This window comes from Homarus americanus, unplaced genomic scaffold (genome assembly GCF_018991925.1).
Source record: "Homarus americanus isolate GMGI-L3 unplaced genomic scaffold, GMGI_Hamer_2.0 scaffold34921, whole genome shotgun sequence".
NCBI lineage: Eukaryota > Metazoa > Arthropoda > Malacostraca > Decapoda > Nephropidae > Homarus > Homarus americanus.
In genome coordinates, this window is record NW_024741901.1 from 32,895 (window position 1) to 49,945 (window position 17,051).

Sequence of the window (17,051 nt, forward strand, 5' to 3'; positions counted from 1 at the left end):
AATAATCCAACATATAACTTACTTGTAATAAGTTGGATCTCCTAAGCTCTGGTAAGGTTATTCTGCCCGACCAAGATCTATTTACACAATAATATATTCTTGCAATGACCTGTGAAAAAAAAATATATATAAATATAGAGTATATATACATATATATTTATATTTATATAAGAGATCAAGTACTGTACATGTAGTTTCATTATCATTGCATAAATGGAAAATGTTGAGAAGTAATCCTTTACTGTATATTTTTTTTTACTAATGCCCAGAATATTTTACCAATACAGTATTACTTCTTTCATCATCTTTACTAATAAGTGATGGGCTGTATCATATTACACTATAACACTATGATTTACTTGTCCATTCCACTGTGCTTTCTCTAAACCTAAATTAACTTGCTTGAAGAATCCTCCTCCACTTGGATTCTAGCAAGGAATACAGTAGTATTGTATTTCAATAATCCCACCCAAGAGTTCTAGCTATGGGCAGAGAACTCACAATCCCTACCCAGAGTTCTAGCCAGGAAGAGTATCGGGAAGTGCAAAGATCCCACAATCTGCCTCCCATCCTCTGTCTCTATCTAAGAATAGCATCAGGAGCTAAGGATTCTGAACTCCACCTCAAGATCCTCCTTATAAACAGCAAATAACTCACAGTGTGGACATATCTGGAGTGAAACTCAGTGGCCTCCTTGAGGAAGGTTAGTCCAGGGTGTGTGTCCACCACGTCCTGGATCATGCTGAGGAAGTCCTCGGGCATGAGGTAGTTTCGCACACCACGACTCAACACTCGCACGAAACGAGAAGCCATGTCATGGCAAGTCGAGATCACTCTGAAAAACAACAATGTGAAGTCAACTTTAATTATTGGCTTCAAAGGTGGAAAACAAATGCAATATCTCTAAGGCCTGGTTTACATACAGAAGTTTAGGTGATTCTAAAATATTTTTGATAAAACACGTACAGTATACACCATAAAACAATATTTATACAGCAACTGGGAATTATATAAGTTATGTATCTAAAAACATATACAGTGTACAGTACATCTTAGTATGACTGTAGCATCATTTTAAAATGATATTAAAAACTTAATAGATGTACAGTATAAAGTATACTGTACTGTAGTGTAGAATATTTACTTCCAATATACAGTACTCCTAGAGTAGACACAGAGCTTTTATTGTATAACTTGGGGATGTTCCATGATGGGAAGGCATATATGATATTTATTTTTTTCATCAAAAGTATACAGTACTGCAAATGTACTGAAGGGTGATAAATAATACAAGAGAACAGTAATTTCTCATCTATTGTAATTATTTTTGGTATACTGTACTATATAGTACCTATATTTAATGTCTACCAATTAATTTGAAAGGCAAGAACCAGTAACAAACAGCAGTGTGTGTTAGTCATAGTACCTGCTCCAGTAATCAGTAAATTGTTCCTGTGTGAGGTAGCCAAGCTTATCCCCGCCGGCGGCGATGAAGAGAGGGGCCTTCCAGTAGAGGGGTAATTGGCAGGACCGCATAAGGGGTTCCATATTGTCACGGTTAACCTGCCCTCCCTGTTCCCGGAAAACAGAGCTCACCCGCCCCAACGCCTGCTCCTGTGTCATCTGGCTTGTCGGACGACCCATCGGGTAATAAAATCTGTAACGATGTCCAAGTGATAAATGGTTAAATATTACGTAGAATAATACAGGTCAGGATAATACATATACACACACTGTATATGTGCTGGCAGTCCCTGGGTTATGAACATCTGCCAATACATATAAGTGAGATTAACTTTAAATTTACAGTATTTTTACACTAATTCCTCGATATATGTGAGGGATGCATTCCTGAAAACAGTCCCATAAATCGAAATTGCACATTGTATATCAAATACTTAGTTACCTGTAAATGGGCAAAAATAGGATGCGTTCCACAACCCAAAATCAATACAATATTATTTTTTTAAATACTGTACTGTAATAGACAAAGCAAGTGCACAGTACAGTGTACTTAACAATAAAAGTGGATACATCAGTTTGGGTAGATAAGATAATGGAGGTGGTGGTAGAGGTTTTACATAGTGGGTGATGGTGTTGGAGTGACATCTGCAGAGTCATCAGGGTTGGAATCTATGTCAGGGAGTGTGACATCTCCTGGTAGGAATAGGGTCTTCACATAAGGGTGAGGCAGAGCTAAAGCTTATGAAGTTACAGCAGTTTATCCTTATTGTTCATAGTCCGTGGCCTGACTTCCGCCCTCGGTTTCAATACAAGTCTACAAGCTAATGACATTACAGCAATCACTGGGCGTTTTCCAGTCACGTGACTTTTGAGCAACTTTACCCTTATTTTTTTTTACTTTCTGGCCTATTTTATTAGATAATCTGGTTACCATAGTGAAATTCACTACATTTTGTATTTGTGGAAGTGCCTTAAAAAAAATGGTGACTGTCAACTTGTCCACTCACAACAGGATACATTTCAAGTCAGGAAGTTCTTGAAATCCTCAATCCGGAAGGGTAAATCTTGTCAGGCTTCCACCACCACTTAATACCATGTATTTAAAATACGTTAGGATGGATCGTATGTTCCAGCAACAAAATCTTAATCAACACAATGCCATGAGCTTCAGCTTGGTTATATGAAATTTTGATGCATTAATAGTAATTACCATTGCCAATGATTATATACTTTACCATCTAGACAATCTTGGCTGTGACTGTTCTATTGTTTCACATTAACATAACCCAGGCTGCACTGCTTCTACCACCCACTTACCACATTACTATACTGTATATCAATAACTTTATACAGTTCTAAAAATACATATAAATATAAACAAATACAAAAATAATAAAGTAATAAACATAACAACAATCTAATATTTACTAACTACACACAACATATAGTAATCCCTAAATGTTATATAATAATTTCTTGAGATAAATGACGTCCATGTCAATACCGTTGATATCATTCAGTTTATCTAAATTTCTGGCTAAATAAACTGAATCAATATCAGTTTCGTTCCTGATGAATGCATGGTCGAATGTTATCCAAGAAACCAACAGCTGCCACACCTGTCTGAGAATCATGACCAGGTGAATTATAGCCGTCATTTTGGCTGAGTTCAGGGAGGTCACCACCTATAACCCACCAGCCCACAAGCCAACCCGCCTCGGGCTTTTCATTCACTTCCTCACACACAAAAACCTCCTCTAACACGGGCGAATCCGGGGGGTTCTGGGGTTACTTCCCAGGATGGTGGGGAACTTCCCAGGATGGTCGGGGGGGTACTTCTTCAGGATGGTAGGGGGTCCACTATGATGGGATAAATACTTGAGGAGGATGTTGTCAGGCACCAACAATGGTACAGTGATCATTAAGCAGTAGTGAGGCCTGGAGTATCACATAAGAGGGTGGTAAAGTGTGCGGCAGGCAGGAACAGTATGGCAGGCAGAGAGGAAGACAACGAGAGAGGGAGTAAAAGGAATGCAGAAGTAGGCAGATCGAACAGGGTGTAGCGGGAAATCTGATACTGTGAGCGTAACATGATTCCTCCATCAACTGGGTAAGTCATCACATCCCCAAATCGCTCCGAGCACATCAACCTTCCATAGCCCATATGTCACATGATCGTCTAGCAACACACAGAGCTACACACCATCACCTCCGACCAAAGCTGTGAGGTGTACCTGTTAACGCCATCTCATCAGCGCCTTCCTTCAACATTCTCTATTATCTGACCCAAAGGAGTTCCTCATACACGATTATCCCCACAGGGTCCCCAGAACGCCCTCCACACAAGAAGCAGCTATGGGAGGACCCAGGCCGCAACACTGTTGTGGATGGGCCCACAAGTGATATCGGGCAACAAGTGCAGGTGTGGGTGACCCAGCAAGTGATGTGGGTTAAGTAGGGCAGGTGGGGGCAATTCAGTAATGGTGTGGGTGACCCAGTGTGTAGTATGGGTCAATAAGAGAGCAGCAGTATCAGAGGTATGTGTGCGGACATCTTGGGCACTTTACCTCTTATCTACGTGATACTCCCCGCCGCCCACACCTTACACACTCCTGCCTTATACGGCCTCACAAGCGCCAACACTATCACGGTATTAACACATCTGAGACTCCTCACCGTCGGCGTTGTCATGTTTAACAGCGTGTGGCTGGGGTGTGCCAAACGTAAGAACCGCGGATAACAAGGATAAGAAGAGAGATCATTTGGTTCGAGTGTGTCACAAATGATACGAAGAGGTTAACAAGGTGTTGCACAGATGATAACAGTACAGCAGGAGGCCCAGCACACCAGCGTCCCCACACCCTCAACAATAACAAGATTGAAGTGTGTACCAGAATATAATTATACTACAGGTTTATCTTTCTAGCAATCTAGCATCTTCCCCGCTGTTTATATCTCACCCACCATCTCTTCCTAAGTATGTCTCTCTCCTCCTTCCCCCCCCCCCAAAACTTACCTGTAACCCCTTTATCCTCTCTCTTCAAGTCCACCTGTCTCCTCCCGTCCCATGCACTAACATCTACACGTCTATCATCATCCCCAACTGGACGACCCATAAAGGCATGTCAATCACCCACACCTCCCACCACCTACCATGGTCGTCACAAGACAGGTCAGGTGAAAACTTGTGTTATCTCTGGCAAGCGTTCAGTCTCGCCCACAGCTCCAATGCCCACACCTACATGTACCTCTCTATGATCCACAACCACCACCGTGTGTGTATGTATGTATGTATGTATGTATGTATATGGTAGATAAGTGAACCTGGCACTGCCTTCCTGGTACACGAAAAGGAAATATGCGAGGTACAGACGAGAGGGAGGAGGAAGGAGGGAGAGGTGGCATTACCCCGAGAGAGTTACAGATCTCAACCCAGCAGCATATCCAGTTCACTTGACTGACTGGGTCACAAGTCATCCATCCCTTAACCCTTGGCTGTGCACACACTGGAACATCTCTATCTTCATCCTCCTCCTCCACCAAGGTCAGAAATGACTCAAATGAGCAAAAACTTGAGATAAGAAAGTCCTAGATTACACCTTCCTCCCAATGACGTCACTCAACAACTGCGAACAATACAAGACAGCATCACGTGAATCACCGTCATGCTGCACCCACCCACCACACTCCAGGCAGTCATCAACCTCAACACCACAGGCCACCAAGCCAGGTCTAGAGGTCAGTTTAGTACTACCACTTGACTATCAAGGAAGTGTGCAGCACTAATTGGTCAAGGATTAAGGGCAATTTGAACGACAGGTATGAAGGACGATCATTGAATTAACACAATCTGTGCTCTGTGATAGACGTGTGATCTACCTTGACAGGTATTTAAATCCTCGTTCTGTCAGCACTAACGCCAGCACTGCAACAATTAGGACTGATTTACGGGATAACAGTTTACTTTACAATCTTACGACAAATTGGAAAGATGAGCAGATATCTTTTCTTTACCAATACAAGTGTTGAACGCATGGGGCCGTGACTCGTAGTAAGAAGGAGCAGCAAGGATATCAGAAACACAAAGGTGCTGGGAGAGATCTTTGTTGTGGTGGACGGGAACCTCGGGAGGGAAATGAATCATAGCGAACACGCAGGTGAGGGAGCAACAGTAATTAACCAACAAATGATCCTGACCTGCAGGAAGTGAAAGCAACAGGAGAAACAACATAACTAGTTTAAAACAAAGATGGAGGATGGTAGGTGGAGAAGCTTTGCTTTCATCGTCAATTAACGAGGTTTGGTCTGTCAATCTGCGGCGACCATTTATTATTGATTATTTTAGCAATTTCTAAAAAACAAATTTAACCTGCTACTACTATTATTTCTAACATCCATTGCTCTGAGAACTGGCGATAGAGAGCAGTAAAGGAAATTCCTATCGAGGGTATCATTAGCCCACACGTCCCTGCCTCCTCCCCAGTTGCAGTGCACAACACAGCACAGCAGCAGTCTATGCAGTGTCACGCGTCACACATTCCTGGACGACGATGGCCCGGCAGACAGACTCTTCACTCACAGGTGTCCGCCAGTCACCAGCCAGTGTAAATACCCCCAGCAACAACAAGAGTGATCCATCCTGCCACTCCTTACCGGGAAACTCTAAATATCACCTCTGTGTAGGGTGAAGCTAAGTCAACCCCACCTTTGACTGGTACCCGAGTGTGACAGCGGCCTCACACCTCTCGTTAAACAGTATTGTTATCCCAAACAATAATTCGTACTGCGAAGTAAGAAAATATAATATGGCCATTTTTTATGGGAATTATCATGAAATAAAAATAATTAACGTAAAATCTACAATTACTACATTTGTTTATTGACCACTTGGTTGGGACGGACGTATGGACAGACATGTCAAAATACATTATAAAGAACAAACAGAGAAAGCATTTTGACAAAGTTTCAGATTGTAGAAGCAGCTAGCGGTGGCCCATTATCTGTGGTACAGGTATTATAAATTGGTAAATCGAAACTAGTCAATTGCAGACTGTGGCAGCGGTCACAGATGTGTCACACACTTCACAAAAGATTGGGATAAGATTATTTTTTACGTAACTTAGGGCAGTCAGGGCGTGACTGTTGTTTAGATGGTGGAATTTTGTACAGTGTGGAAAAAGGGTTGTATTCTGTAGACACACAAGGGCAGCAGACTGACCTGGGTATAAGGAGGTTCTTGGTGGATTTGGTGTGGCGTCGAAGTGTGTTGATGGCTCTGGGAGAGTGCACGGGGGAGCCTGGGGTGGGGGCCACACCCAAGGGGGAGCCGGGTGCCGTCGGGTGGGCGTTCTGCTGTAGGCTCGGGCTGACGGTGGGTGAGGTGGTGACCAAGGTGGGTGGGGTGGTGCTCGGCGAGAGGGGAGACACGGGCGAACTCCCACCAGACGTAGACAACGGCCTAGCATTCTCCTTCTGGGCGACGTTGTTTTCTCGCACGTATGTCTGAAAAAAAACAGCAATAATAATTAATCACACATCATTGTGTACAAACCTGCGAACATCATCATAGTGTTACTGAACATAAAAAAAATAAAATTAATAACTAACGTGTTACCTAAATATGCACCAATCCTCCAAAAACAAGTATTCATTATCTTGGACTATACCTGTTCCTTCTTGAGTAGTGTTACACAAAGCAGGTCCACAACAGTAAAGGCGGCGTCACACGAAGCACATAAAGTAGTAATTTCTTAATCTGCCTTACTACGCTCAAAGAGGTCGCATGAGACAAGTCAATTATAACATCACGGACGGAAACATTCGTCTAGAAGGATCTCGGTGACCCTATTACTGTAGCTGTTATTTTGGGTTGTATTAAGCGAGGTAAGTAAATACACATTTGTAGACTCGTTCACGGCTTGCTAGGAGGACTACGACTGTACTAGCAAACACCTCTGCCAAATCAATACAAGTACATAATTAATAAACATTTATAAATTATTACATGTATTTAATATTTTGTGGTATGATTAAAATTCATCACACATTAGTAACTCTCCTTTGAACTCGACAGTGAAGCCGATTTCAGGCAAGAGAGAAAAGACGGACATGTCGGAGTTGTGAGAAATAGGGAACACAAACAAGCTCGACTGTGTTGGTTAGGAAATTTTTAATTTTTAATATTTCACTTTGGACATACAAACAAAACTTGATACCAAAGATAATAAAATAAACTAACCCATTTTTCGCGCTGCAACATAAGTACCCACATTAAGCTTTCCCTCCTTCCCTCAAGAGAAGCTTCACACACACCCCCCTCGAAAGGTTCGGTGCTCCTGCCGCTTGTCACTACGCAGACTGTCAGTGAGGTAATTGCGGGTGGGGTGGGGGGGAGTAATTACTGAGTTAATAGGGTTATTTTGTGTGTTCTACGTCCTCACGAGGTAGCGGGCGGGCGGGCGGGAGGCAGGTCACCCTCACCTCCCTCGCTTTATTGTCTTCGTTTTCTCTTTATCATTACTCCTATCGTAACCATAAATAATACTGTTATCAAAACTTCTACTGATCATACTAATTATAAAAGTAATAAACAAAAATAATAATATAATAATAATAACGATGATGATAATGATAATAATAACAATAATAATAATAATAACAATAATAATAATAATAATAATAATAATAATAACAATAATAATAATAATAATAATAATAATAATAATAATAATAATAATAATAATAATAAACAACTTGCCATCACTGCTATTTCTGGTAGTATCAGAAAAATATCACTTTTAATACAACGATCAGCGACTCCAGGATAGAGAAACACCTGTCAGGCACACCTGCCTCTACACCCACGCCGACACTCCCCATACACTCCTGTCGAGGCGTTGAAATCTCCGCCACCACCACTTATGACTGTCTCTCACACCCTCACTGACGTATGAGAGAGAGAGAGAGAGAGAGAGAGAGAGAGAGAGAGAGAGAGAGAGAGAGAGAGAGAATACCTTACCGTAAGATCGCCTTCTCTGCTTCGCTTCCTACAAGTCACACTTACATAAGAACACCATAATAATCAAATTACAATCCCAGTCCGTGTTTGGTTTCTTCTCGATGCATTCCGACAAGGACTTCCCATTCACAGCCAATCTCCGTGAAAACAAAAGCCCCTCAGCCAATGGGCGTGGATATGCGAAAAGGATTCGGTGACGTAACAATACAGTCTCATCCGATGCACGTGCAGGTAAAGAGATAAATCGGTGACGTCAAACCATGGTCTCGGCCAATAGGAGCGAATAAATAGGGGTGGGTTAGTAACGTCAACATGGTTTAAGCCAATGAGCGTGGGGCTGTGACGATGGATGTGCAACGTCAGTATCAATTTTAGCCAATAAGCGTGGAAATAAAGCGAGGGGCCAACGATGTCAACAATGGTTAGAGCCAAAGGAGTTTAAGGATATGGTGAGGAGGTGGAGGAGGCAGGTGGAAAGGTTACATGGTAGCTGATTCGTTAATACACACAAGCTACACGTCCCAAGGTTGTATACCTTTGCATAAATATACAAGTGCCTCTAAATAGATACACGGGAGGGGGATATTTTACCATTTTACAGTGTGTGTGTGTGTGTGTGAGAGAGAGAGAGAGAGAGAGAGAGAGACAAAGAGAGAGAGAATTATGCATATTCAGTGCTATTGTTAATTGTCCACAAATATAACTTAACCAATACATTGTGTCACTTATTAAATAATCCCGGGAACCATCGTCAGGAACCATCGTCAAGCTGGACTTCCTGATATTAGGGACTTGGGTGCCACGGTGAACAGGCCCGACCATTAAGCAGGCCAAATACAGGGGAGGGAGGACACCCACTCTCTTCTCCGACACACACACACACACACACACACACACACACACACACACCGAAATTTCGTCACAATACAACCCGTCCTCATTAAACTTATGTATAAAAACTACATATAAGCGCTTGGGAAATACCTGTGGCTTTACCAGCGCCAAAAAAAAAAATAAAAAAAAAATAACATGGCTTTAAAATCGATTTGGTTAGTACAAAGAATCATATAAACTACTTTACAAAATATGGGGGGGGGAGGGATACAGACATACACACAGACAGGTGCCTATATAAGTATACATAAAGTACGTATTTTATTTACATTAATGAATATACAGTCTATACGTGGACTTAAGTCATACACGGTTGATATAGCCGTATATTGAACAAAAATAAATCCATCATCATAATTCATGGTAAGGAGTGGAGAGATTAATATACACCAGACTGGATTAATTAATTGTTGAGTGAACTTAGGTTACGTTAACTGACATGTGCAAGGATTCGTCATAGTTTTCAGGTATCATGAAATATTTTATGATTTATTATACTTTAAAAAACTATGATTATTGCTATACATACCGATAAGGCTTCAAATTGTGTATATTCCGTTATCTAACAGCAAAAGGCGAGAAGACCCATGTTTACGGACACACACGAAAATAATAAAAACAAAAGTACCACACCTGCAATCACCAGAAGAAGCTACTATAAAATACAAGACCCAGGTGATAATTAGTATACAGGTAGATAAAAGAACTAGGTACTTAGATATTCTACTACGCAAGTATAAGACATTAAGGCAGGTATGGACAGAACCAGGTGTGGGCCCCTCATTACGGGTTTGCACTTCAGCCACTTGAGTACCGACCTTGTCCCCACTCTGCACTTGCCTCAGGACGCCCCACTAACATCCATTCATTCATATTTTCTTTTTTTTTTATAACTCCCTTAAAGAATGATCCAGCGAACATCAGATGCACACGGCCTCAACATGAATCACCCATATGGACGAATTTACTATACCGGAACAGAAGGACTATGGCGCTTGAGAGAGAGTGTGGGTTAGCACTGTTGAGGCTCGGCGACCACAACTCGTCCTGCAAGCCAGAGTTAATGACAACTTCCTCCCGGTTTCTTCCATATACAGCCAGTGAAGGTTGGGCACTATCACCCCGCACACCACTACCACCATTCACAACTGGTTCCTCACCTTCACTCGCCTGGCCTCTCGGTTGTACACATAACATGCGAATACGTAAACACACACACACACACACACACACACACACACACACACACGATAGACAGACATACAAACACACAGATAACACAAATATACGCACCCAAAGAACACATACAAACCTCTGTGAAAATTAGGCCCCAATATGGACTGTATATGAGTCAGGTAGAATAGGTCAGAGCCAAGCCAGTGTTTTTCCAGGTCAGAGTTATTTTGGACAGTCCTGAGCCATGTCCTAGAGTCAAGTACAACAAGTCAGAGCCACGTCATTCAAACAAGCACAACTCAGGCATGTCAATGAACCAAGTACAGTAGGCCAGAGCCAAATCCCCGGGCCAAGTACAGCAGTAGACCAGACGTGGACACATCAACAACCTGTACAACAAGCTCCTGGTTCTCACCCTCGTTTACTCAGGTGCTTGTGTCAGGGCGAGTGGTGACCTCAGCGCCACCAGTGTCCTCAAGAATGTACAAATATAAACAAATACCGAATCAAAGCTTATTTATGCATTATTTTTATCTTAAACCGTAAATAGAAGGTGGGCAAGATTTAACTAACTCAGGGGGTGAGTTTCTACAGCCTTCTGACGTGTTGGTTGTGTCACCCTGTATACAACAATTCCTGGAGATGGGAGAGAGAATCCTTATGGCGTGTTTATCTTTACGAATTGTTGTGTTAAGAAATTATTTTTAACCAACAAGAGGTGAGTGTGGCGAGTGAACAGACTGGAAAGACGGAGAAGTTAAGTGTGAAAACCCTGACAAGTGAGAAGAAACGGCTGAGTGTAAGAAATGTGCGAGAGTTCATTTATGAGTGCGAATGACCTTAACCCTGCCGGAGGTGGGGGATTGGAGTGTCGACCCTTTCACACTCTGACCTACTGTGTGTCGCCTCCCCCCACCTCCCTCTCCCCATGCTGACTGCAGTGCTCCCTCCCTCCCCCTACACGTGCTGCCTCTCAACACCTACCATTAAACTGCGTTAAATAACAAAATGACAACACAATTGATAATAAACTGATAAAGGCATCATTAACTTCCCTGTCAAGAGAGAGAGAGAGAGAGAGAGAGAGAGAGAGAGAGAGAGAGAGACTAACCTTAGCTCACACCTGACACACTTATTATGAACACAGCAACTGCGTCAGGAGGAACAAAGATGAACATCGTGTCTGTCATATTTACAACGCTGATGAAGCACACCAAAGAAAAATAAATCCACGAATTAAAACGGTAATCAAATAATCACAAACCGGAATATATTTTTGTCCTCAATATTTCAAACTTGGGTCGGATGTGAGAATGGTGTTGTGTACCGTGACGTGAACAAGACAGGTTTTCTACGGGTATTTCGGTTTCCTTCTGTACTAACTTTGGCTCTATGGAAGGTTGGCCCTCACTGACCCTCTGCAGTGACACCTGATAGAGATCTTCATTGTAAACGTGTGTGTGTGTGTGTGTGTGTGTGTGAACTTGGTAACATGTAGTACGTACCTGCTGCAGTGTCAGGTGCCGTACACCCACCGTACCTCCACCCACACACCCACCGTACCTCCACCCACACCCACCGTACCTCCACCCACCCACACACACCATATCCAGTTAAGAAATGTAAATATTTGAGAATGAGTCAGATTCACAGACCAATGGTGCCACAATATAAACACACCCACAGTATCCTCGTTTACTCAGCCAGCTGCTCCAGGGTCTAGGGTGCAGGATCTAGGGCCCAGGGTGTAGGGTTCCAGGGTGTAGGGTTCAGGGTGTAGGGTTCAGGGTGTAGGGTTCCAGGGTGTAGGGTGCAGGATCTAGGGCCCAGGGTGTAGGGTTCAGGGTGTATGGTTCCAGGGTGTAGGGTTCAGGGTGTAGGGTCCAGGGTGTAAGGTGTAGGGTTCCAGGGCGGAGGGTGTAGGGTTCAGGGTGCAGGATCTAGGGCCCAGGGTGTTGGGTTCCAGGTGTAGGGTCCAGGGTGTAGGTGCTTAAGAAAATGTATCTAGTTCAGGTAAATTGATAGAGACTTCGTAGTAAGAACCTGTGAAAAATCTGGACGGACTCAATATTCTTGGCCCCACACACCACGATTTCATGAACCGACATTAGTCTATCAGCATTAGTGTGTCAAGCAATAGACCGCTACTGGACAAAAAGGTAGTCAGCAAAAACAACAACACACACACCAGTTATGGACGCAGGTGTTGAGTGACTTGACAGTGATGGGGGGAAGGGGGGAGGGAGGGGATTGGAAGGACGATGGGGAGGAGTAGAGAGGGAGGGGATGGAAAGAGGGGGAGGAGGAGGAGGAGGAAAGTAAAGTGTGAACAGTCATGCCATTACTCGAGGACAGGTGAACAACCCCTGGCGGTCAACATCACAACCTAAACAATCAGGTACACAACAAACACATACATGATAAGAGATTGCCGCTAAAACGCACACAGTCATCCTTTGCCCCTATACACACACCTAATTCCACACATACTTGCCAAAACTATTCCTGATGATGCACCAATGGGAAGACATACACAAAATACACGACTAATGGATCTGTGAGTCGTAATGGTTTTTGTTTGAGGCGGCGATTGTACAAGGATAAAGGAAAGGTAAAATAAATGAACTCGGGAAATCAAAATCACAACGTAGACGACACATGCCAACAGCCCAGCGTGTCTTCCCCGCCACCATCTACTGCATCAAAACAAACAAATAACAATGAAGTGTATTTTTCCTGATTGTTAATATTCTGGGAGTAATAAGCGACATCCCCCTCCTTGCCTGACAGAGCGCGGAAAAGTTTAGGTCAGTAGCCTCTAGGAGTCAAGTCAGTGTTCTGGCCATGAGGAGCCAGAACGGTTATGTTGTTTATACTGTCTAATGTCGGAGTGATACCACAAACACGACCGCTAAACCATATTTACCTCTGTTTTCAAAAGCAATCGAAACAAAAATAACCACATCTAACCAATACTACCTTAAGATCGTGAAGTTGGTTAAGGTAAGTTAGCCTGAGAATCGTTTCCTTGGTGCTAGTATAATTTTGTTTTCGTAAATAATTTAGCGTTCCGGTTCGTATATATTTTACAACACAGTACGACTTGCTGTTACTTTTATTGCTGTTCTGACTCCAAGACTAAAACAGCCAACACAACACCATGACGCTCCGCACCACCTCTTAACTTATTGAGTACGATGACCTTACTTAATTTAACCCCTGGAGTACGATGACTTTACTTAATTTAACCCCTTGAATACGATGACTTAATTGACCCCTTGAATACGATGACTTAACCCCTTAAGAACGACGACTTACTTAACCCCTTGAATACTATAACTTTACTTCTTGAGTGCGATGACTTAACTAACTCTTTGAGAGCAATGATTTTAATCCCTTGAGTACGATGTCTCCTGACACCAACTGGCACTCTCCTCCTGACACCAACTGACACTCCTGACACCAACTAGCACTCTCCTGACACCAAATGGCACTTTTCTCTGAGACCAACTGACACCCTCCAGACACTCCCGACACCCTCCTCTGACACCAATTATATTTCCATTATCATCAACATTATAATTACACCCAATTATTACTGCCACCACACCAAATTTACGCTGCCACTACCATCACCACCTCCAACACTACCATCACCACCACCTCCAACACTGCCTTGACTAACATTAAAACCACCATTACCCTTCAACGACAAAATGAATAAAAATTTAACTTAAAAAAAATCTCTAAATTGTGATCAACTTCAAAATAATTCCAGACGAGATTAAAAAATAAATAAGTCCAGCCCACCAATGAAAGATATGACAGACCAAGCCACAGTGTCCACAGGCTTGGTGTGTAAATGTGACAACCGAGGCACAAAACTCGACCCTCGACGCGGGAAAATTCTCCAAGAAGCTGGTCACTGTATCCGTTTGAAGTGAACACAAGAAATATCTCAGCCACGGGGAATACCTAATTATTTTATTACATTTGCTGACGATACAGGTTTTATATATACCGAAATAAATGCAATACTGTAAATATTGATTTCAGTTAAACCTCGACTTTAATACGTGCCAAAATTCCACTATAGACAATACACTAAACCTACATTGGTGTAAATGACCACTTATAGTCACCTGATGTATACCATTTTTAGTAGCAATAAACACTACATAAAAAAGTGTTACATTTACAGTTTAAAAATATCTAGAGTTGAGAACAATTATTTATAGTACTTATGAACGACGGCCCAACATAGAACAAGAAACATAATTATACAAGAGGAACACGAACGATAACAAAGATGAACTTACCTGAATAAACTAAATCTGGTCACTTATGATAAAAAAAAGGGGGAAAAACAGGGATGGAAAATGTGGGTGTCAGTTTGGACGTAAAAATACCCATAAAAGTTGGAGACACGGGAGCGAGTTTGTTATTAAAGGGTATGGGGGAAGTGGGGGGGTAGTGAAGGGGGGTAGTGGAGGGGAAGGGGTAGGGAGGGAAGAGGGAAGGGTAGTGGAGGGGAGGGGTAGTGGAGAGGGTGGAAGGGTGGGGTAGTGGAGAGGGTGGGGTAATGGAGAGGGGTGGAGGAGGGGTGGGGTAGTGGAGAGGTGGGGTAGTGGAGGGGTAATGGAGAGGGTGGGGTAGTGGAGGGGAAAGAGGGGGAGTAGTGGTAGAGGAGGAAGGTATGAAGGGGGAGAGGGTTGAGTAGATGAGAGAAGCTGTAGTAACATGAGAGGGAGCTGAAATATTTGCCACTGTAACCATTATTTACTTAAATTCATCAGCTGGCCAAGGGGTGAGGTCTAGGGACGAGCTGTACAGCCCCACGTAACCTGCTCTACACTGATCATCTCCCCACCAATGGTACACACACACAGGTATACGCGCCATGAATGTGATCTCAGCGCACATAAATGTACACTTAATCAAGCGAGGTAGTTACGGGTGTGCACATAATGTAAGGACAGCCTTGTGCCCTCTAGCCCAGGTGGACGATAAATGTCACCTTGATGAGATATAGCGATGAATAAAACACTGGCGAATTCCTGGAAGGGTTCCAATAACCCTATCGTCGGGACAGAGAAAATCAGATCACAAATCACACCAGCAGACGCGTCGCACCATACACGGTGTTGTGGATAAATAAGGGCATTCCGGCGGGGATTATCTGAGACTGCCACCACTGGGTAGGCCTATAACGACGCAGGCCTATCAACTTCTCCTGAATTAATGGCATAATGGCTAGAGGGAGAGCCGGCAGAGAGCACAGCGCGAGCCATCACGTTTCCCGCGCCGTCTGTGGGACGTCTGGAGTCATCCACCATGACCGACACTCCTTCACTCACAGGTTCACCTCATACTAGTTCTGGTAACACTAACTGTCATTTCACACCTAAATTCTGAATCAAAATATGACCTTACGCCTCCGATACTACACACAATTCTTCATCTAGACACGAGGACGGTATGTCAGCTGAGACAACAAGACCTCGCCAGCGTGTAGAGTGTCGTGGGCGTCCACCAAGACCAGCCTTAACACCCATCACCTGTGTAAGGTAAACACAAGTCAAGTGATGTTGCCGGCAAGAGATTATGGAGGATTACCAACAGTCTACCTGGGCTAAGTTAAAAGTTATTTGCTTCTGAGTGATTAGTACTCATTACCACGAGAAAAATATTCCATAACCACCACATTATGTGCAGAGATTCTCACTGTCTCAGTCAGCACGTGTAGCTGGCCGCGTGACTGAGGAAACCTGTCGCGAGTGGCAGGATGCTGAGCTAACACACGTGTGTGTGTCTGGCGAGTCACCACCACTGTAAATGTGACAGTAATGTACACAATCATGGCCGCTCGTGGATGTTCCTCCAACCTCGCTATCACCTGTCATCTCACACACACACACACACACACACACACACACACACACACACACACACACACACACACACGCACGCACGCACGCACGCACGCACGCACGCACGCACGCACAGCGCGCGCGCACACACACACACACACACACACACACACACACACACACACACACACACACACACACACACACACACACACACACACACACGGGGAGAATAGGGGTAGGTGAGGAGCTGGGAGATAAGAGTGATCGAGGTAATGTAATATGCCTCTCCACTACACCCACACTGTTAAGTATATACTGCTCAAGACAGGGTTAGGGAACAGCACACCAGATTAACATCATTTCTCTGTTACTGAGCGTCTTGTGTTGTCACTCAAGTTAAGGACAAGTCAATACCCTCCGTGGCCCCCATAGCGGCAGTGGAGTACTTCCTGCCTGCGAAAGTGTCAAACGATCGAGAGTTGATGAAGGAAGACGGCAATTCCGGCAGAATGTGACACAGACATGAGGCGGCAGTGTCTAGTCTACACGGTGAGCGTGTGGTGTGACCTCAACCACAACACAACCGCTGCGCCACAACTTCCGACACCTTAGGAGTGACGCCACGT

General features: G+C 43.6%; 1 protein-coding gene across 5 annotated transcripts in view; it reads right to left on the reverse strand.

Moving 5' to 3' along the window:
• Positions 1-17,051, reverse strand: part of LOC121876329 (serine/threonine-protein phosphatase 2A regulatory subunit B'' subunit alpha-like) — a 98,882-nt gene that overhangs the window by 21,052 nt on the left and 60,779 nt on the right. For all 5 annotated transcript variants that reach the window (XM_042381391.1, XM_042381390.1, XM_042381395.1 and 2 more), the window contains exons 2-5: positions 6,683-6,966; positions 1,427-1,657; positions 658-835; positions 23-109 (exon numbers count right to left, since the gene is read on the reverse strand). In XM_042381391.1, the coding sequence (XP_042237325.1) occupies positions 23-109; positions 658-835; positions 1,427-1,657; positions 6,683-6,966 (780 nt within the window). The remainder of the gene's footprint in view (positions 1-22; positions 110-657; positions 836-1,426; positions 1,658-6,682; positions 6,967-17,051) is intronic.